Source organism: Diadema antillarum, unplaced genomic scaffold (genome assembly GCF_040938485.1).
Source record: "Diadema antillarum isolate AM-2024a unplaced genomic scaffold, OU_Dant_1.0 scf00000138, whole genome shotgun sequence".
NCBI classification, from domain to species: domain Eukaryota; kingdom Metazoa; phylum Echinodermata; class Echinoidea; order Diadematoida; family Diadematidae; genus Diadema; species Diadema antillarum.
In genome coordinates, this window is record NW_027271027.1 from 349 (window position 1) to 20,946 (window position 20,598).

General features: G+C 37.3%; 2 protein-coding genes across 2 annotated transcripts; both read right to left on the minus strand.

Annotated features, from left to right (window-relative positions):
• Nucleotides 1-384: 384 nt before the first annotated feature.
• On the minus strand, nucleotides 385-7,545 carry LOC139721106 (uncharacterized). Its single transcript, XM_071632434.1, has 4 exons — nucleotides 7,130-7,545; nucleotides 5,805-5,963; nucleotides 4,676-4,984; nucleotides 385-3,971 (listed from the first exon to the last, which is right to left on the minus strand). Exons 1-4 carry the CDS (start codon nucleotides 7,326-7,328, stop codon nucleotides 3,643-3,645), a joined length of 996 nt encoding a protein of 331 aa, XP_071488535.1. The 5' UTR covers nucleotides 7,329-7,545; the 3' UTR covers nucleotides 385-3,642.
• Nucleotides 7,546-13,134: 5,589 nt separating this feature from the next.
• Nucleotides 13,135-19,571, minus strand: LOC139721098 (uncharacterized). Its single transcript, XM_071632427.1, has 3 exons — nucleotides 19,143-19,571; nucleotides 16,683-16,862; nucleotides 13,135-13,735 (listed from the first exon to the last, which is right to left on the minus strand). The coding sequence occupies exons 1-3, from the start codon at nucleotides 19,345-19,347 to the stop codon at nucleotides 13,404-13,406; spliced, it is 717 nt and encodes a 238-aa protein (XP_071488528.1). The 5' UTR covers nucleotides 19,348-19,571; the 3' UTR covers nucleotides 13,135-13,403.
• Nucleotides 19,572-20,598: the final 1,027 nt, after the last annotated feature.

Sequence of the window (20,598 nt, forward strand, 5' to 3'; positions counted from 1 at the left end):
TATTCAAATAACAACAACGAACAATCCCATGAGATCTGCAGTTACTTCCAGATTGATTCCACGCTGATCTAAATTACATTTGATTGCAAATACCTCCAAGTACAAAAAGTAACAACCAATGTTAGCCTTGATTAAAATCGGGAAATACTGTCCATTGCCTTATGCGTGCTTGTCTAAACAAAAATGTTCCAAGCTCCTGTTCCTACTGCACAAATAATGATAGTAGTAATGATAATAATGATAATAATAATAACGATAATGATAATAATAATGATAATAATAATAACGATAATGATAATAATAATAATAATAATAATAATAATAATAATAAGAATAAGAATAAGAATAATAATAATAATAATAATAATGTAGTAACAGCTAGTAATGAGGTACACTGTATATATTTCTCCTTCTTCATGACACATTGTATAACACTATCGTATACCAGTAGTACTATATTCTCATACCTCTACCATGTACTACCAAGTACATGTACAGTATATATTTCCTTTTAGTGTACTATACAGAGTCGTGTGTATACAAAGTCTCACCCTTCCCTTTTCTTAAAAGGAAAATACATGAAGCCGTTGAGAAAGGCTTTATACAGAATATTACAATCTACCTCAATTAATCCTGAGACATTGTTAGAAATAATAATATATGATATAAAATGTTAGATTACAACGTAGCGTCTGATGAATGTCTCATGCTGCATAGGCCTACAACTAGAGCCAGTATTATTGTAGGGCATACATGATTACACTGTATCATGCGATTGCCGAATCCTTGCAATTAGAGTTTTAATGGGAAAGAGCTAATTGTAATTGCTTTATAACTTGACCACCAAAGCACGAATTTAGGATTTTTTACGGCACAGACAGATGAAACAGTATGCTGTGGGACGATGACATCATTACCCCCAACTCCACGGTACTGTGCGATTTAAACAAAGATCCTAATTTTGTGAGAACACAGGATTTTTTTTTCATTCCACATCTTTCCTAGGTCCAAGTTTGGAAAAGCTTGTATACCATATACTTCCTCTTTTGAAGTGGTATACAAGTACTTAAAATGTCGTACTTTTTTGGCCGAAAGTGCTAATCAGCGCAATTAAGAAGGCAAGTACTCGAAGCACATTATGTGATACGCCACACGCAGGCATATATACCGCATAAAACACTCACCCACGTTCGCACTTTCTCCACACCTAAAAAAGAATAACTTCAAAAAGGAGACAGACGCAACGTCACTAATCTACACAAAAGGAGTTACGTTATAACTATTTAAATAATTACAATGTCACATTGTGTTTAATCTATATCTTCATCTGAGAGTCAAGGGAAACTCACTAAACGAACAAGGCCGAACTCGTTTTTCTTTTTAAACCAAATGCTTACTATATTTCTTTCATCAAAGTGATCAACATGAGAAAAGCCGATGTTGCATGACACACGTTTCATTTCTTCTTCAAGCTTTTCAAGCTTTTATAATTGGAAAAATCTTTACAATGTCTAGCGTGGGCTAGTTAAGTGATACTAGCAGCACTAGTAGTTTAAAAAGACGAAAAGGCAATTATCCCAACACTCTAACAATTATTGTACTGTCCTATTTACATCATAGCTGAATGGTTTCTCTTGGTTCTAACGTAGGTGATTTCAAGGTACACCATGACATTGTATTCTTTCTTGGATATAAGTATGATCCTGAAAATGACCACTCAATCTCAATGTTTCATTAAGAATAACATGCTTGCATGCTTACCGGAATGTGGCACTTGAGCAGATTCTTTTCAGGACCACCATAATAATAATAATAATAATAATAATAATAATAATAATAATAATAACGATGTACATGTTCTACGAAACCACCACCACATTCACCATCATGGAAACCACCAAAGAATACCTCAACGGCTGCTATAGTTTTGTAAACGAAAAATAAACAGTACACTTCCGAATGGAATAGACTACGGTTGATAAGAATCGCTTGAATGCAGAGTGTGTACCAACAAATAAACATGCCTTTCTTGTGTATAACTTACATGAAAACCATACAGAATCCATATCATAATAATGATACATAGCAAAATTACCTATTCAAGTCTCCGAGAATCGTGCAGATAAATATTTACATTTCTGTAACATTTGACGAATTAATAACTTTAATCAAAGGTGTCATTTCAATTACATCTCTTTACAGAATCATTAAATGAAAGTGAAATCTTAATCAAAATATAAACTGTACTACATAAGTCACTGATTTGCATCCATATAATTAATTTACAATACTAAAATATTCTGCATTTATTACTTCTTGCATTACGTGTTAATGAATTTTCAGTTACAATGTTTGTTACCTTGTTAATTGTACTGAAGAATAAGAATAAATCGGGTACAAATGTGTTTAGATTTAAGAACATTTTGTCCGAGACCATAATGACGAGCTTATCAGCGCATATTATATTGTCTACATAAATATTTGAACTGGAACCTCAGTAGGTGTATATCAAGCATTTTTTTTCTATTCGATTCAATTCTTTTTTTCTTTTTTTCAATCCAACTAAGAGTGAAACAAAATTTAATATAAAACGCGATAAAAAGATCATATTGTATAGTTGACTTCAGTCAAAGAAAAAACAGAATACATAACGAAATGTGAATCGCAAAGTAAGTAATCTAAGAACATGCTTTGAAGGATAACAAAAAGCAGGTATGATAAAAGAGTGGTCCACTTAAAAAGCAAGACCTGTAATTCATTGATCACTCAAAAATAATGAATACATATACATCATAATTATACACAGTAGCTATTTTGAGATACAGAAAATAACAATTTCAGGCTAATCTAACAATGTCCAATATGCAGGCACTATGCGATAAGCCGTGTTGTATTAAAGCATAATGTATTTGCTGCTATGCAGAGGATACGATAGGCTCTCAGTGCATTGTTGTCTGAAATAACTCAATTTGCAATGATTAGTCTACAAAACATATCACTGAATATTGATCCAGATGGATATTAAAATGTACATGTATATATATTTCATTATATATCCTATCTACCAATTTGTTAAACGACTTTTGCGTAGATTGGGTGGATGATGCTGTCAATTTATCAAATGAGTTTGATTTCGCGTGACAATAATGTGCAGATTTGGCGGATGTCGTCGTCGTCACAGAGAACCTTCACGCGCCGTATGGCATGACCAACTCTGACGAGACTGGAACCCTATTTACTCATGTCTCGGTTGGCAGTGTTAAAATTTTGGGTGCACGTCAGGAGACCGTCACCCACGAGTCATACAGCCCACGAGTCATACAGCTCACGAATTACAGCCTATGAGTTATACAGCTCACGAATCATACAGCCCATGAGTTCGACACTAAGCTAACAAGGCTCACGAGACCGACACAATTAAGCCCCGTGTTGTACAAGTATCTGTCGAACTCGTGGGCTGTTTTTACCTAGTGTCGCACTCATGGGCTTTATTATTTTGCCTACCGAACTCATGGGCTGTATGAGTCGTGAGCTCTATGACTCATGGACCTGTTTTCAATGTCGAACTCGTGGGCTGTATGACTCGTGGGTGTCGGTCTTGTGGGATGACCCCCAAATTTTGTCTAGAATAACTAAAATGAGCTATTCGCAAGTACGTTCAGAGGTGCAACCTCCTCGGAGGCGAGCATTCATGACTATGGTGGAGTGCTGTCCAATTTTGTACTGTTGCAGAGTTGCCGAGTCCTGGTCCAGTGGTTTTCCGGCGTGTGATAAGGCCTGCTGTTGGGGCGCGTCACCGGTTTTTGCTTGAATCTTTTTCTTGAGCACACCGATCCTTGTGTCCTCACTACACGTGTCAATGGTGATGGTCTTCCCATTGAGTGTTTGTACGAACACCTGGAACGTGTTCCGTGCCTGCTCTGCGGTCCTTGGGTGCCCATTTGCTCTGCCTGAGGTGTTTTCCCAGGTTCCTGGAAAAAAAAAACAAGAAAGAAGAAGAGATAAGCCTTAGAGAAGTAAAGGGTGGCACGCTAGAACAATAATCATCCCTCCAGGGACGGACTTTCAAATGCCGGAACAAACCAAAACAATAAAGTGTAATTATTTTTGCGAGTTAGAAATTGCTCCATTCGAAGATGTTGAAGATTACAGTATTTCTTGAATGAAAACATGAGTGTGTTACGCTATATACATACATTCATACAGACTGACTGAAGAACAGATACTGATGCATTTTTATTTACGTTCAACAACTCTTAATAGGTGCACCAAATTTTCAACGTGTTACACGTCTTCTTCATGGTTTCCGACAAATATGTAAATATGTATATCAATGTTTATATACATATATATATATATATATATATATATATATATATGATATGTGTTTCATCCCATCCCTTAAGTGGTACCTGTATTATATACACACTTTCATGCATGCACATTTACAACTTGTGGGTTGGGCTTTGTCATATACGGACAAATACACAACCGAAGTCCAGTTGCAATAGAGGACTTGTAACTTCCAACTTGAAACTTTCTTCAGTATGAAAATACTCTCCATGCCATTTTTTTTTTTGAAGACATGGAATTGCAAAACATAAAATTCTCATCGCATTATATCAGGCACTGACATGTATTTGTTGTTGTTGTTGGTTTTTTTTGCACAACATACCAGGGGTCCCGCGATTAGCTACTCTCATGTTGATCCGTGAGCGGTGTACGATACTACAGTCCCGCAGAGAGCTAGTGTCGTCACGCGCTTCCAGGACTCGTGTGCGAACACGATTGGGCCCTTCAATGACGTCGACACTCAGGTGCTGTTCATTTGGACGAACACTGGTTTTCTCCTGTACGCAGGTTCGCAATTCGCGTACCGTCCTGTCCTGGTCGATGGAAATCTTGTGCTCAATCGTCCCATCATTCAAGAAAACGTCTATCATGCTGATGCCTGGTAAATCTGGAAGTGGAACTGAGCCGGCGTCTGTCGGTAAGAGACAAAAAAGGACTGAGCTCACAACAACCCTTTGTTCATAACATAGCAAAGCTAAAGCAGTATACATAGACTAGAAGAAGAGCAAATCAATACAATGTTGCTTTAAATTATACTTCTGCAACATAGACTATGCGCTACGCGTAAATATCCGAATATCGAATATCAATAATCTAGAACATGGAATATCAAACTCGCTGCACCTGAGTTCTCTCCAAGTAAGCAACAAACTGGGTCCCATTGATCCGCCTATCGGTAGTTTGTGCTCCCTCGAAAAAGAGGTCAAATGATCCATGTAGTTCTCTCTTCCGAGTGATATTTCAGAGCTGAAACCACTAGATGTTTCCAATATTACTCACTCAATAAACTCACATCAAGTTGTGCAATCCATTATTGTCTATAGGGGGAAATTTTAATGAATGTTCAAACAGGTAAAAAAACAACGACAATGAGCGCTTGTTCGTCAGAGCTTCAAACTAAGCACCGGTTTAGAAGTCACTCCTTTCATGAGGGAGAAAGGTTTGCGATGGCACCGTGATTGTGAAGGGCCTTGTAAGGATCGTTTCAGGGCCTATATAGAAAGGGGAGAGTTGAGTGCTCCCCATATACTTGCCTTCCTTTGATACACTCTACTTACGTCTTTTTTTTTCTTCGCAAATCTCCCCTCTCTAGACTTTTTTTTTTTGCCAATAGAAGCAACGATCCTTACAAGGACTACGTACACATGGTGTTATAGCAAACCTTTTTCACTCATTTACTTCACTCCTTTCACGAAATAATTAAGAAGAGGATGATGTCCAGTAAGACTTACCTTGGCCTCTACCAGTAAACGTCGAATTGGAGGCATCAGAGAAGACCCCCGATGTCGAAGACCTGGCGTCATCGTGTCGTCCCGTTCCGATGCTCCCTCCGATGCCGCTGTCAGAATGGCCCGCATTATTATGGTGGGTGTGCAGGTTAGTATATCCATCTGTGAATATAAAGCTCCTTATGCTCAATGCTGGCAAGTTATGATAATCATGTACATATCATTACAGTATAAATGATTTTGATTGAACAACTACTTTTTTACTATAACCATTCAATAAAGTAACAGAGGATAGCATTCTATTCTATTATAATATATCGTGAAACTGTCGTATACTGTACCACGTATCAACGACGAAAATCTGAGTAAACTCGGTAAGTGGATTTTGTACAAATGAATAAAAAATAAAAGAGCATTCAATGCGGTTCAAGGTGCGCGAAACCTCTTAATAAATATGCCAACAACTGTCTGGTTTGCTGCAAATAGGGGATTCCCAATATGGAATTGCGAAACAGCCACTGGCACAGTCATAACATACATAACTGTATGAGATCAGGAGAGAAGAATATGAAACCCTTACAGGCCCTCCGCTTATATTAATACACGTATATCATTTTATAATTCATATTGGGTAATTTTATCATCAGTAGAACAGAACTCAAGAAATGTATCACGCTGTCAATACCAACAGTTTATTTACAAAGCACACAAATTTTCGGGCATCCCGCCCCCCCCCCCCCTTTTTAGTTACTAAATGTATGCTGTTTGTATTCTACAGCAGCTGAAATAATCTTCATCTTAATCTTTTCCGATAAAAAGGGGTACGGTGACCGAAAATTATTTTTTTTTTGTGCTGTGTAAATAAACTGTTGGCATTAAAATCATGAGACAGATTTTGGAGTTGTTCTCCTGTTATGGATAATTCAGTTTACATATTGCATACTGAAATACAATGAAAAAAAAATAACTAGGTTTTAGACGGGTTTTTTTTTTTTTGCATTCTGTTTGTATTCTACAAGCAACTGAATATCCTCATTTTTATTCCTGATATCCATCCATATCAATGTTAAACTTACTCTCTGATACATTCGACGTAATTCGCTTCCAAACACTTTACAATCAAATCTTACTAAGTGTCACTTTGTGTTTAGTATGTTTAGTAGAATATGAACATGATTTTTTTCCTTCTTCTAAACTTAATGGTTCAGATATCAAAGTAGGCGCATTTTGATGCACTGATCAAACGAGGAAAATAATCACTAGGCGCCAATTGTTATTCAGAGCTTACGACCAAGGTATTGTTATTGTAGGAGTTGAGGTCCCCTTACTTTGATGGCCGGTGCCAGATGTCAACGTCGAGTTGGAGTGATGGGAAGAGACACCCGATGTCGAGGACCTGGAGTCATTATGATATTCCATTCCGTGGTCATGTGATGACGATGACGCTGACGATAGCGATGGAGCGACGCTGTCTCCAATGCCGCTGTCAGAATCGCCAGCAAACCCTTGAGCGGTATTTCCATCCATCTGTGAATCAGAGAGGTACACTTAATGCTGCTTATTTTCAGTGCTGACCAGTAAGGATATATCACTTGCAGTTGCAGGAAAGTTGTTCCACATCAGCATTTGATAGGAGCTCAAAGCATCGAATTCTGTTTTCTTCTATTTTGAAACCGTTGTACCATACCATGAAATTTTAGTGAACAACGACAAATTCGAGCGAATGCGATAGAAGGCAGTTTGACGCCCAAATGCGGCTCCAGGGTAGTGGAGTCTCTTAATGTACACTATATCTGCGTCATATTCTGTCGCAATCGCTGGATTGGGGATTCCCCCATTTACGCAATATTGACAAAGGCGGTCGACGTCACAGATCATTCTAGAATCTCGTGGCTAGTCTAGCTTCTGGATTCTTTTTACTTGTAGAGGTTGTTCAGTATGTGTACGCGACAAGCCGTAAGAGGGCATGGCAGCTGAGAATTGCAATAATATTCTGTCGAGAACCGCAGTACGCGAGTTAATTGGGCGCTCTGTCTCGAATATCGGAATCACAGAAATTTTCGCCCTCTCTTCAATTGGCTTGTGGCAATTGGCAAATAGATACCGCACCAAGAAAAAAAGTACGGAACTTAGACTATCTCGAGCCTGGAATACTATTAAGGCCTACTCCGCGACCGACCAATTATAGTTCAGGCAATCTGGCTTTCGAAATTCATCGGTAAATCAAGACAAAGCTGTCAGCTGTTATTATTATATTATTATTATTATTATTATTATAGCTTCACATGCAGACATAAATAAACATGCACACATACACACAAACATTAATAGGTCTTACACGCACGCATGCACTCATTCTCAGTTTACCATTGAAGGTGTACATGATACCTATTTGGTCTTTTCTTTCCATCAAGACACTATATACATACAAAGTCCTTTCAGTCATCCCTCAGCAATAACTTCCTCGACTTCACTGCCACTGAAGGAGACGTCCCCCTAAATCCCTTGCTATCTTTTCTTGGCAAACACACACATACCCATGCATACACAGGAAAATAAAACAACACTCCAATGTTACTCTATAAGGTGCTCATATTTTTCAGTTATGCAACACGAACTCTTAGATATATATGTAAGCGAACAATTAATCCCATGAGATTTGCAGTTGCTTCCAAATTGATTCCATTCCAGGTTTATCTAAATTATATTCAATTGCAAATAACTTTAAGTACAATGTTACAACCAGTGATATAGCCTTGATAAAATCAGGCAATTATTGTCCATTGCTTAAAGGATACTAGTCCACATAAGCTCCTGTTCTTATAGTGCGTAAAATAAAATAAAAATATTAGTAATGATAATGATAATAGTAATAATAATAATAGTATTAATAATAATAGTAATAATATTAATAATAATAATAATAATAATAGTAATAAGAATAATAGTATTAATAATAATAGTAATAATATTAATAATAATAATAATAATAATAATAATAATAATAATAATAACAATGAATTGAAAATAATGATAACACCAGAAATACACTAATAAGTGTTATGAAAATCCAGTAGCGAATTCATTTCTATTCTTTTATCAAGTGCACGCATTGCATCATAGTATATCAATGCATTTCTCTTATGTCATCGTAATATTCCATAGCATCTTACATACAGTAATACTTTCCCCGTAGTTGAGAAGACCGTTGGGGGCGCCACAGACGACCTCACAGCCATCTTCCTCCATCACTTCGTTCTCCTCTGCCTCTCTTTGTGCCTCTCTCAGGCAGTCTTAGGCCTGTCCAGTCTCACAAGCACCATAGCATACTCATGACTACTATTAGTATATTGTTGAATTCCTTATGTTCTATTGTTTTAATACATACAGCAATCATACACGGATAAAGAATAACACATTATTTGTATCCAAATGTATAGTCCTACTTTATTCATTCAGAATAAATGATTTGCATTTTCATATTGATAAAAGATTAACTAAATTGTTGTAGTGAGGTAAAGTTACAAACCCCAAGATGTTCCAGCAGTCGCCAATGAGTGTGGTTGATGTCTATTGCTCAATCTCGTCATGAAGGTTGTTTTTATCAATCTGTCTAAATATTTGATTTGGGATGTCGCAATGGACGATAGAAGTTTTTCAACAGCAGTCAAGCGGACTTTGCATTTGTCGATAAAAATCGTACCAATGCTCTCATAGTTTATAAAGGATGTTTGAGAAATTTGACTTCATTATCAAGGTGACTTCACACTAAATAGAGCAAAATCAAAAGCTCCATCATGTACAATCTAAATGTTATGTGACTGAATGAATGTTTGCGTTAATTCTCTTACAAAATAAATTTTCACTCATTTTCAAGTTTGAGGTAAGTTAGAAGGAACAAATTATAACATTTTGCTACAGATCATCATAGACTTGTAAAAACTTACAAGGCTGCAAGCATGTAATTACTAAATTGCATTTTAAAAATTTTTGTGTGTGTGCGTATGTTTAATCCAGTTTTAATTTTTGTTTGTAAAGAATAATATTACATTCGTTTTTAACATTACACAACACATATATCAGAAAAAAGTCGACGGAATGTTTATTTTCATATGTGGAAGAATGTGGAAAAATAAAGATTATTGGAAAAAAGTGTGTGTGTGTGTGTGTGTGTGTGTGTGTGTGTGTGTGTACCAATAGTATGATCGCTATTGTGCATTTGTGTGTGCACGCGCAGCCTGAAAGACGGAAACGTACGCCAAGTACGAAATTCTGTGCTGTAGTACGACCCTGTATTCATCCTCATCACTCATGTTATCCAGGGCACAGTCTCACCAACACGTGCAACAAACAGTCACTCAGAAGGCTCTGCCGCTCGAACTGCTCCAGGCGTCACTGAACATGTCAATTTGTACTTCCGGGATGGATGAGCTGTGTGGCATTTATAGTTAGCTATACATAATAATATTCAAGGGAGAATGCACGGACAGGTATCGAATTTAGGATTTTTCTTTTGATCTCATTTAATAGTCCAGATTGTTCGTCACGACACAACAATGCTCCCTATTAAGTGACAGGAAAATAATTAACAAAATACTGCTAAACGTGATACCGCTTAGTAAATACAGTCACAGTAAATACAGTCACATTATAAAGGTATGGTAACACTGAGGCAATGCTTGAAATAACATCAACACCAATGAAAATGGTTCAAATAAATATGGTTTTCACTGTACATATAAACCATCGCTAATCACAGTGGACTCTGTGCACAATTAGTGTTCTCGTTCTGGTGAAACTGATTTAGTCAATTTACATATGATGAATATCACGGTATCAAAATTACATATACATTTGAAAATTGACGATCATGGACAAGCTACTCTGTAGCAGTCTGATTTCACTTTTGACAGAAATAAGAATACACTGTATACATTGTATAAGGAAGGAAATAGAGTATATGTAACAACGCCATATTACTGATAATCTTTACTTGTAGTTATCTTGTTTACAAGATTTCCACCTTGAAGTAGGTGTTCAAGAGGTGTTGCAGAGGATCAAAGCATTCGAACACTACAGCCTAGCAAATCCACACACGTCCTATTTTATCAATTATCGTCAGTAGATATAATTATTCCAAGGCCGTCCTTCGTCCTTCTCGAGATTTGTCAGAAGTTCAGTCTAGAGCTTATTGTCTGCATATGTTGCTTTCCTATCACATGAAGTTTGACACTTTTTTTCACACATTGCATAATTTATATTGAAAACTATTTAACTTTCGTTATCTTAGCAATTGTTGCGATATATCGCTACAGTTAGTTTTTTTTCTTTTATTGTTGTCTTCTTTGTACAATTGTATGCATATTGTTCCTGTCACTCAAGAAAATGAGATTTATGTTTATGTTTGTATATTGTGGAAAAAACGAATGAATATGAACTTGAACTTGAACTTGACACTAAAGTAGACTTCCCGTGTAGAAGCCCAAACAACAGAAGTAATTCACTACCCTTGTTTACTTCTTTCTGAAATGAATCGAAAAAAAGTCTCGAAGCTGATGCTTTCTGCCCAACAACCTTCGCAATGATCTTCAGAGATACCGTTTCTCAAGTCACATACTATTGCACAGAAAACATATAAAGAGTGATAAATATCTTTAGAAATAGAGCAATTTCATGCAATGGCGCAGTTCTGATAATTTTGCAAATATTGCAACATATCGGGAAATATGGAAGGGAATGCTGATGAAGACAGGCCATGATAATTACAAATCTAAATGCTACTTTTTCACGGCATGCAAGGCATTTTTTTTTTCTTACGCCATTACATATTGAATACAATCAACATGTAAATAGAGATAATGAAAATGAAATAACTTCTATTGGTAGTTAAAAGAACAGGAAAATATTGTGTTTACATCCGAAATCACCTTGGAACGGCATTTTTTTCTTATATATTACCTTGATCAAGACTGATCAAAGGTGGTGACAACAGTTGTTTTGCATCAGGAACTGAGATTATCGGTATAGCTAAAATCGATTCCATCTAGGATATTTACGTGCGTTTAATCATCTCAAACAGGAACATGATTAAATACATAATTTCATTATGCACCACGTTTCATCCTTTTCTGTACGGATTTGTCGCAGAGAAATCGTGAAGATTATCACTTCAGTCAGTTCAGTCGAGAAATAATCATGGCTATAGTATGCATTTAAATATCATATCATTTAAATATTATATCAATTGGGACATAAGTCATGAAATCGATGATATATATTATATATATATACATGTACGCATCTAAATATCATATAAAACTTCTTGGTACATATAGGTCATGAAATCGATGATATATATATAAATATACATACTGTATGCATTTAAATATCATCATAAAACTTCTTGGCACATAGGTCATGAAATCGATGATTTATATACAGTATATGTATGCATATATATTTATGTATATATATACATACGTGTATATATATATATATATATATATATATATATATATATATAAACACCAATATTACAAAGCATCACGTGATATGAGAACAAAGTTGCATGTATATAACAAGCCTGGGAATGCTTTTACCTCGATGTTATTGTTTTTTCCTAAATATCTCGACAATTTCTTTCAAATTGATAGTGATATTTAATAAGTGCCGGCGCGTAAAATGATAACATTTCTTTTTCAGTACTGATACAACACCACTCACCACCTTATCGTCTTTCAGTCAGACTACCTGCCATCTCGCAAATAATGTTTCATTACCAGAGAATGACCAGAGAATGTTTTGTGTAATAAATTGTGCTGTCGTTTCGGGATTAAAAAAAAAGGGGGGCACAGGGCAAAGTGGTGACACCTATTTGTGTCAGATCGAGATACCAGAGAATAAAGCAGTGCAATCTGTGTATTGAATTGTGCTGCGCTATTGATTTTACCAAGTATCTTCTTATGGGAAACAAGTGCATGACAGCCAGATAGTGACGTCATACAAAGTGGGTACATTACACAGAGACTCCAACTCTCCCGTTTTCGACGGGAGATCTCCCGCCGAAAGCCCATTTTTGCGCAATCTCCCGTTCTCCCATTTGAGATTTGATTTCTCCCGCCCTGGCTCTGTGTCTCCCGGTGGAAAGGATTTCTTACTTATTTCTATCGTATGTTGAAAAAATAAGCCTTAGATAGCACCAGAGAACATCTAGAATCCTAGGAACTTCGCGCTTCGCACACATCAACTTGGAGTCTCCCGTTTGCTAGGGGTTTCAGGCGGGAGAATCTCCAGATCAGAAGGTGCTTGGGGTTGGAGTCTCTGATTACAGGGTTTTACGTGTACACATATAGGGCTTGAGGATACTTATTTACAGTTTTAAACAAATGTATAGCCACGGCAACTGAAGTTTATTTGCATTGGGGTAAGAGTGGATTTAAAAGGGGAGATTCTAACCTTCAACTCTCTCCACCAAAATTCTTTACTCGTCACCATTCCCAACTCTAAAAGACATAGAAGTGATTGATTTGTAAAACAAACTAATAATTATTGAAGAATCAGTCACTGGTTGTCTATTGTGGTTCAATACCGGACATGACCCAATTACCATTGCTTATATTGCATACTGCCACCCCCACGGTTAGCTATTCTCACGTTGATCCGTGAGCGGTGTACGATCCTACAGTCCCTCAGAGAGCGAGTGTCGTCACGCGCTTCCAGGACTCGTGTGCGAACACGATTAGGCCCTTCCATGATGTCCACAGAAAGGTGCTGCTGACTCGGATGAACTCGGGTTTTCTCCTGTACGCAGGTTCGCAGTTCGCGTACCGTCTTGTCCTGGTCGATCGAAATCTTGTGCTCTGTCGCGCCATCTTTCAGGAACACGTCTATCATGCTGATTCTTGGTAAATCTGGTAGTGGTACTGTGCCGGGCCCTGTCGGTAAGAGGCAAAAATAAAGACTGAGCCCATGCGCTATACAATCCTTTGTTAAAAAAAACAAAACAAAGCAAAAGCGGTGATGAAATTGTTTTAACCACTGGTTCGCAATACGATGAGTTTGTACACTAACTGGTCGTAGTTGTTTTGTCCATCCAATGTTTTATTTTCAGTCTAACTACAGTATGTCTCCCCCCCCCCCAAAAAAAAAAAAAAATACAACCAGATTTTTGCATCGATAACACCCAATATGATGAAACTGTCTAAAATGTCTAACAGACTTCAGGGTCTTATCTTAGCTCTATTTTGCAGAAAACCCCATTCAGTTTGGTTAAGCGGTCACAGAGAAACGTGGATTGTTGTAAAGCATGTCATGAGTCTGATTCTTCCAAGTTTAGCACTCGATGCTCTAGTGTGTGAATACAACAGACAGAACTTGGAGGGAAGAGATTCCCTACATCCTCTACAAAATTCCTCATTTCTCTTTGACCACTGAAGCAAATCGGATGGGGTTTTCTGTAAGACGTGGGCAATGAGTTATAGTTTCATACCCTGAATTTGTATTTAGATTGATTCACTGTTTTTAAAGAAATCATTGCGGAGGGTCCCATTATGATTTTTTTTTTTTTTTTTTTGGGGGGGGGGGGACACACGGTACAGTTTACTTGCATGATGTCAATCAAAGAGGACGACACCGAAAAATTGCTTTGTCTGAATACTCGGGCAAATTACACTTAAGTGTTGATCCAACTGTTGAACTGTTCCCCATATAAACGACAAATTATCAAAGTGCAATTGATCCCATCAAAGTATTTTGCACTCCCGGGCAAAAGAAGCTTTATGATATTTCTCTCTTTCGCGTGATATTTCACGCTGAAACTTTTCGATGTTTCCAGCATTTTAAACGCACGTCAAGACGGGCATCCCATTACTGATCTAGGCAGATTAATACCGGCATGACTATGCAACAATTGTGCCTGCATCACAGACAAAAACAAATAAAACTTCCACTTTTTCATCAAATGTATCCGTATTGATCAAAATGTGGCTTTAGGAAGAGTAATTTAGACACTAAGGCAATTTAGCCTCGGTTACAATGCTTTTAACGAGGTTAATGTTAGAACAATATAGATTTAAAGCCAATGAAAGAACGTATTCTTTTGGATTTTATTTCTTAAAAGGAAATCCAGCGAAGATTTATCTACAGCACACTAGACGACTTGGGGAGTGATGACATCGTCACCTCTCGTAATTTGCATGATAGATTATTATGACTGCTATCAGTCACTGTGAAAACAGGTGGAAAATAAGAACATTCCCAAACAAATTTTAATTTACGTCGAATCTGTCATGGATTCCTGCCATGATAATGTGTGTTACGTTGTGTATGTATACCGGGTGTCCCAAAAAAAGCGGAACGGTGGATTTTCAGTACCTTGCGTTTTAAAAGTGATATATTTCTTGACATCATTAGAAAGAGCATCTTCCGCAAAAGACCATGATACCAAAATCATTAGATTTGGTTCAGTACTTTTTATTCTACGCCAATTTCTGTAAATGCAGTCATTTTGAATTTTTTGCGACTTATGATATAATAATTTGGGTGCGACACGCGTTCCATACGGTGAATTGTGTAAGCTCGTTGATCCATGTCAACAATTAAAGATAACGCTTTCATATTGGGAGCGCAAACACACACACACACAGACACACACACACACACACACACACACTGTTTTTTCCTGGCCCGTGCCCAATGTGAAAGCTGTATCTTTTGTTGACATGGATCACCGAGCTTACACAATATTCACCGTATGGATCGCGTGTCGCTCTCAAATTATTATCTCATAAGTCGCAAAAATCCGGCGAAATTTGACAATGACTGCATTTTCAGAAATTGGCGTAGAATAAAAAGTACTTAACCAAATTTGATGATTTGGGTATCACAGTCTTCTGCGGAAGATGCTCTTTCTAATGATGTCAAAAGATATATAACTTTCAGACCGCAAGGTACTGAAAATCCACCGTTCCGCTTTTTTTGGGACACCCGGTATATATATATATATATATATATATATATATATATCATATATAAAGGTAAATTTGAATATGGATTGACACTGTATTTTGATATTCGCAACATATTTTGCAAATATCTACTTCATCAAAACCCTTACACAATTATTCATACATTTGTCTCTTGAAGGATTGGTTTAGTCTTTACAGTCCACGTGACGGTCAGATCAGGCAAACCAGCCAGAGTAAAGAATGAATTTGAGGAACTGTTTTGTCATTCTGTAATCATTTTCTTTTTGAAGGTCATAAGTGGCTGAGTTACCACGGTAACCCATATATTGAACAGAATATAATGTCATGGTTAGCTCAAGATTAGCAAAGGGCCTATATAAAGAGCTTTGTATAGAGCAAGATCATCACATTGCTACGGTACTAAATTTTCTTTCATTTTTGTCAGTGACTTAGCAATTACAACCCTTCCCCTTATAAAGAAAGAGAAAATCTTGCTGATTGATTAATTTGATGCGAACGGTGAAACTTATTCTGACCAACCAATGTCGAATTCATTTCCAAAAAGGGAAAAGGTTTTCATGATTCTCGTGAAAACTTGTGTCGATGAGAGACTTGTGTGTGCTGATGACATCATTATACCTTCTCCAATTTGCATAATGTGGTTGCCACCAATGTCATTCTTTTTCAAAAGCAAGTGAATATCTGAAATTCTAAAGCAATCTTATTTTAGCTCTGATGATTTCGGTGAATTCTCTACAATTCTACTTCTCTCAAACTCCATGGTACAGGACACCGAAGAGGGACGTAGAATGGATTTTAACACAAATCGCTTGTTCGTCGTGTTCGTCCGAGCTACGAACAAGCGATGGCTCCACGGTCCTTCATTTTGTGTACTATTGTAGGAGTTGAGACTTACCTAGGCCTTTGCCAGATGTCAACGTCGAGTTCGAGTGATTGGAGAAGACACCTGAATCCGAGGATCTGGCGTCATATTCATGACGATGTGATGACGATGACGATGTAGATGGACCGACACTCTGTCCCACACCGCTGTCAGAACGACCAGCATGCCAAAGGTAGGTGTGGTTACCGCCATCTGTGAAAGAGACGCAATGACCTGCTTATTCCCAGCGCTGACAAGTTTCATTCGGTATTATGTACATGGCAGTATGGATGTTTTTGCCACTTCTCTCCCAAAATCTTCTGATAAGCAAAAAAGAAAATAGAAAAAAAGGTCTTCGCACTTTTGCCAGCCACTTCTCAACCAACATAGTCTGAGAAGGAGCCCCCCTGAAAAAAAAAGTCAGACCCCCCCCCCCCCCCCCCCCCCCCTCCCTGTTGCGCCGGCCCTGTCCTATGAATTATGCCAACATTTGTCTCGTTTGTTTAAAAATTTGAGATTTCCAGTATCGAATGTAAACGAAACAGCTAATCAGTTTCCGTCCGGGAAAGTTAGCATTGCGCTAGTACGAAAATGTTTGCAAAGAGTTGGAAAGTGGGAGCCGTCCAATTCCCTCAATCTGCCTGCTACGTGGTGTCCACAGAATCTAAGTACATGCATAATTATACTACACACACACACACACACACACACACACAACACACACACACACACACAGTATTGTATATTCAAGTACTTTGTAGGCAATAATGTGATGACACCCCCATAATCAAAGATTACTGCCTACATATAGGTATTCATCTGATGAAGAACTGATCAACACTACATTTTTATTTTTTTTTAAACCTCAAAGGGCATGAGTTTCAAAAGTGTCCCTTTGAGAAGCTTTATAACCCTTGAATGTGTAATTTCCCATGTAACACATTTATGATATTTAAAAGTCAAATGAGAAATATAAATGACCTCCACTACAAAGGATGCATGCAATGCACACAAGTCTATGGGAAGTATTCATCCCATACAAACTGCTGGTTTATGTTGATCTATTGTGTCAGATCTCCTCCTCCCTCCCCTCTTCTCCTTCCTATCCCCCCCCCCTCCCCTCCCCCTCTACCCCTCTCCTCTACCCTCCCCCCCCAACTCTGTTTGGCTACAATTTGTTTTCTTATTTATGTTGTTGTGGTACTAGATCTTTGTACATAGCAGTCATCAGTATCACACAACTTTGAATGACTGTGTTATTTTAATGTATCTCTTTGTTTTGGCTACCACTGGAACAGGTCAAAATTCATAAAGTTAGTCTGTTTGACAAAACAAAGTCTTTTCAAGTACTTTGTAGGCAATAATGTAGTGATGACACCCCCATAATCAAAGATTACTGCCTGCATCTAGGTATTCATCTTATGAAGAACTGATCAACACTACATTTTTATTTTCAAAGGGCATGAGTTTCAAAAGCGTCCCTTTGAGAAGCTTTATAACCCTTGAATGTGTAATTTCCCATGATGTAGGGGAAAATATCATAAAAAACACATTTATGATATTTAAAAGTCAAATGAGAAATATGACCTCCACTATAGCGAGCTGCCTTTGCAAAAGATAACATACGATACATATTCAATGTACATGCTATACTCCTATGAGTGTGAGGTGTGAAACATCTTTACTCATACGAGGTGGACGTCCTTAAATGAGCAAATAAATGGCGATATTTTCTTATCTATTCAGAGTGCACCAATTTGTTTACATTCATGAAGCATTTGCATTTTCTATGCTAACTTTATTTATGATCAGACTTTGATTATAATCTTTTTGTTGCTTCTTTTTGTTTAATTATGTTATGTTGTAGGCCTACCATAGCCCCGACCAAGACCTTTAAAGGCTCATAGCTTGAAAAAAAGAAGTGCTGGAAATCCATGTCAGGGGATGTGTACTTCCTCAGTTAATTATATGATGTGTATATATAATAATTATGAGAGAGAGAGAGAGAGAGATGCATCCAGGAATAAACTCATTCAATGCACATAGGCCTACATAAAGACCCATGCAAACATTGCTGACAAAATATAGGCCTAAACACCAATGAACACTAAGAAAAATAAAGCCTACCAGTTGATAGATGATATTTATGTCTGCTGATTGTGTTCTACGAAAAAAGAAACTGAACAAATCTTCATCTTCATGTTCGACGTTCATCCATACATGTATATTCTATGTACTTATATTTTGATTCGGTCCAAAAACACTTTGCGATCTCACGTTTCTAAGTTTCAACTTGTGTTTTACATTTGTTTATTCTTCTAAAATTAATGGTCAGGTATCAAGAGGCACATTCGCATCCACTGTTCAAACAAGATGGAAAAAAAAAAATCACCAGGCGCTTGTTCGTCAGAGCTTTACGACCAAGCGATGTTTTCGCAGCCCTTCCTTCTTATGTAATATCGTACAAATTGTGTAGGAGTTGAGGTCCCTTACCTTGATGGCCGGTGCCATTTGTCAACGTCGAGTTGGAGTGATGGGAAGAGACACCCGATGTCGAGGATCTCGAGCCATTATAATATCCCGTTCCGTGGGCGTGTGATGACGATGACGATGACGATGACGATAGCGATGGAGCGACGCTGTCTCCAATTCCGCTGTCAGAATTGCCAGCAAACCCTTGAGCGGTGGTTTCATCCATCTCTGAATCAGAGATGTAAAATGCTGCTTATTTTCAGTGCTGACCAGTCAGGATATGTCAATTGCAGTTGCAGTATACTAGTTGTTGTTCCAATCAGTATTTGATATTGGCACAAAGGATCGAATTCGTTTTATTCTACTTTGAAACTGTCGTACTTTACCATTAAAATGTGAACAAAAAATTCGAACGAACGCGACAGAAGACAGTTTGGTGACCAAATGCAACTCCAGGAACCAGGGCATAATGGACTGCTTGGAGGGGGAAAAAGAAGGAAAAAGGAAGGGGAAAAGAGGGGAAGAAGGGGGAAGGGAGGGGAAAAAAACACACGGATTTCTAGAAAATATACTGAAAAATACTTGGTTTTCTGTATATAATCATTCAATTTTGGGACCTTTGACCTTTGTAATAGTCAGGTCAACTTGATACTTACAAATGCTGACTAGACTTGCACCCTAGAGTGAGAAAAAATGGCAACATAATTCAGGATCCTACTTCAGAGCTTTTAAATCTTAACAAATATCACTGCATCTTCCACTCAAAAAACAAATTTGTTTTTTTGTTGTTGTGGAAAACAAATGAACATCTACACACACGTAACTCATGACAATTCAGACAAGCACAATCATCCTCGCCCACATATTACACTCTGTCATTAATTTTTTTTTATATTTTTTATATATATTTTTTAATGTATTAGTTCTAGAGTTTTACTTCTGACCTTTTACATTGTTCAATTTAACCAAGTACTTGGCAGGCATCTATCTTTAGCAGATATACCCATGTTTGAGTTTTGTAGACTTATAGCTCAAAGTTGTGGAAATCGTTATTGAGAGCAAACAATATAATATGACACTAAATCAGAGAAAGTTCATTGACCATTTGACCTTTGACCTTCCTAGATTATCTACCAATATTCAAACTTGAACAGAATCTTCAGGTGATGTGCATGTGATGTTATAGTGTGGCTATCATAGCTCTCAATGTGGAAAGTTATTGAGAGTACACCACACTGTGTCCTTATATTGTTTCAAGTGCTTATTAAGTTAAGTTCACTGACCATTAATTCCATTAATTTGACCTCTGAATTTGTTGGACTTCACTCATATACGACCTTGACTGGCGTTTTTCAGTTATTTAGCCTACCCGGTACCTATTTTGTGAGTTTGGTGGTCACAGATGAGTACACCTCAATAATAATGATGATATAATAACAATTGCAATTAGACAAATTTGTATAGCGCACCTACTATG

Excerpts from the sequence above, each read along its gene's own strand:
- LOC139721106 (XM_071632434.1), bottom strand. The coding sequence starts at position 7,328 with ATGGATGGAAATACCGCTCAAGGGTTTGCTGGCGATTCTGACAGCGGC. Across the intron at positions 4,985-5,804 it reads GTTTACTGGTAGAGGCCAAG|ACGCCGGCTCAGTTCCACTT; the intron begins GTAAGTCTTACT and ends TCTTACCGACAG. Across the intron at positions 3,972-4,675 it reads AGCTAATCGCGGGACCCCTG|GAACCTGGGAAAACACCTCA; the intron begins GTATGTTGTGCA and ends TTTTTTTTCCAG.
- LOC139721098 (XM_071632427.1), bottom strand. The coding sequence starts at position 19,347 with ATGGATGAAACCACCGCTCAAGGGTTTGCTGGCAATTCTGACAGCGGA. Across the intron at positions 16,863-19,142 it reads AAATGGCACCGGCCATCAAG|ATGGCGGTAACCACACCTAC; the intron begins GTAAGGGACCTC and ends TCTCTTTCACAG. Across the intron at positions 13,736-16,682 it reads GACATCTGGCAAAGGCCTAG|GGCCCGGCACAGTACCACTA; the intron begins GTAAGTCTCAAC and ends TCTTACCGACAG.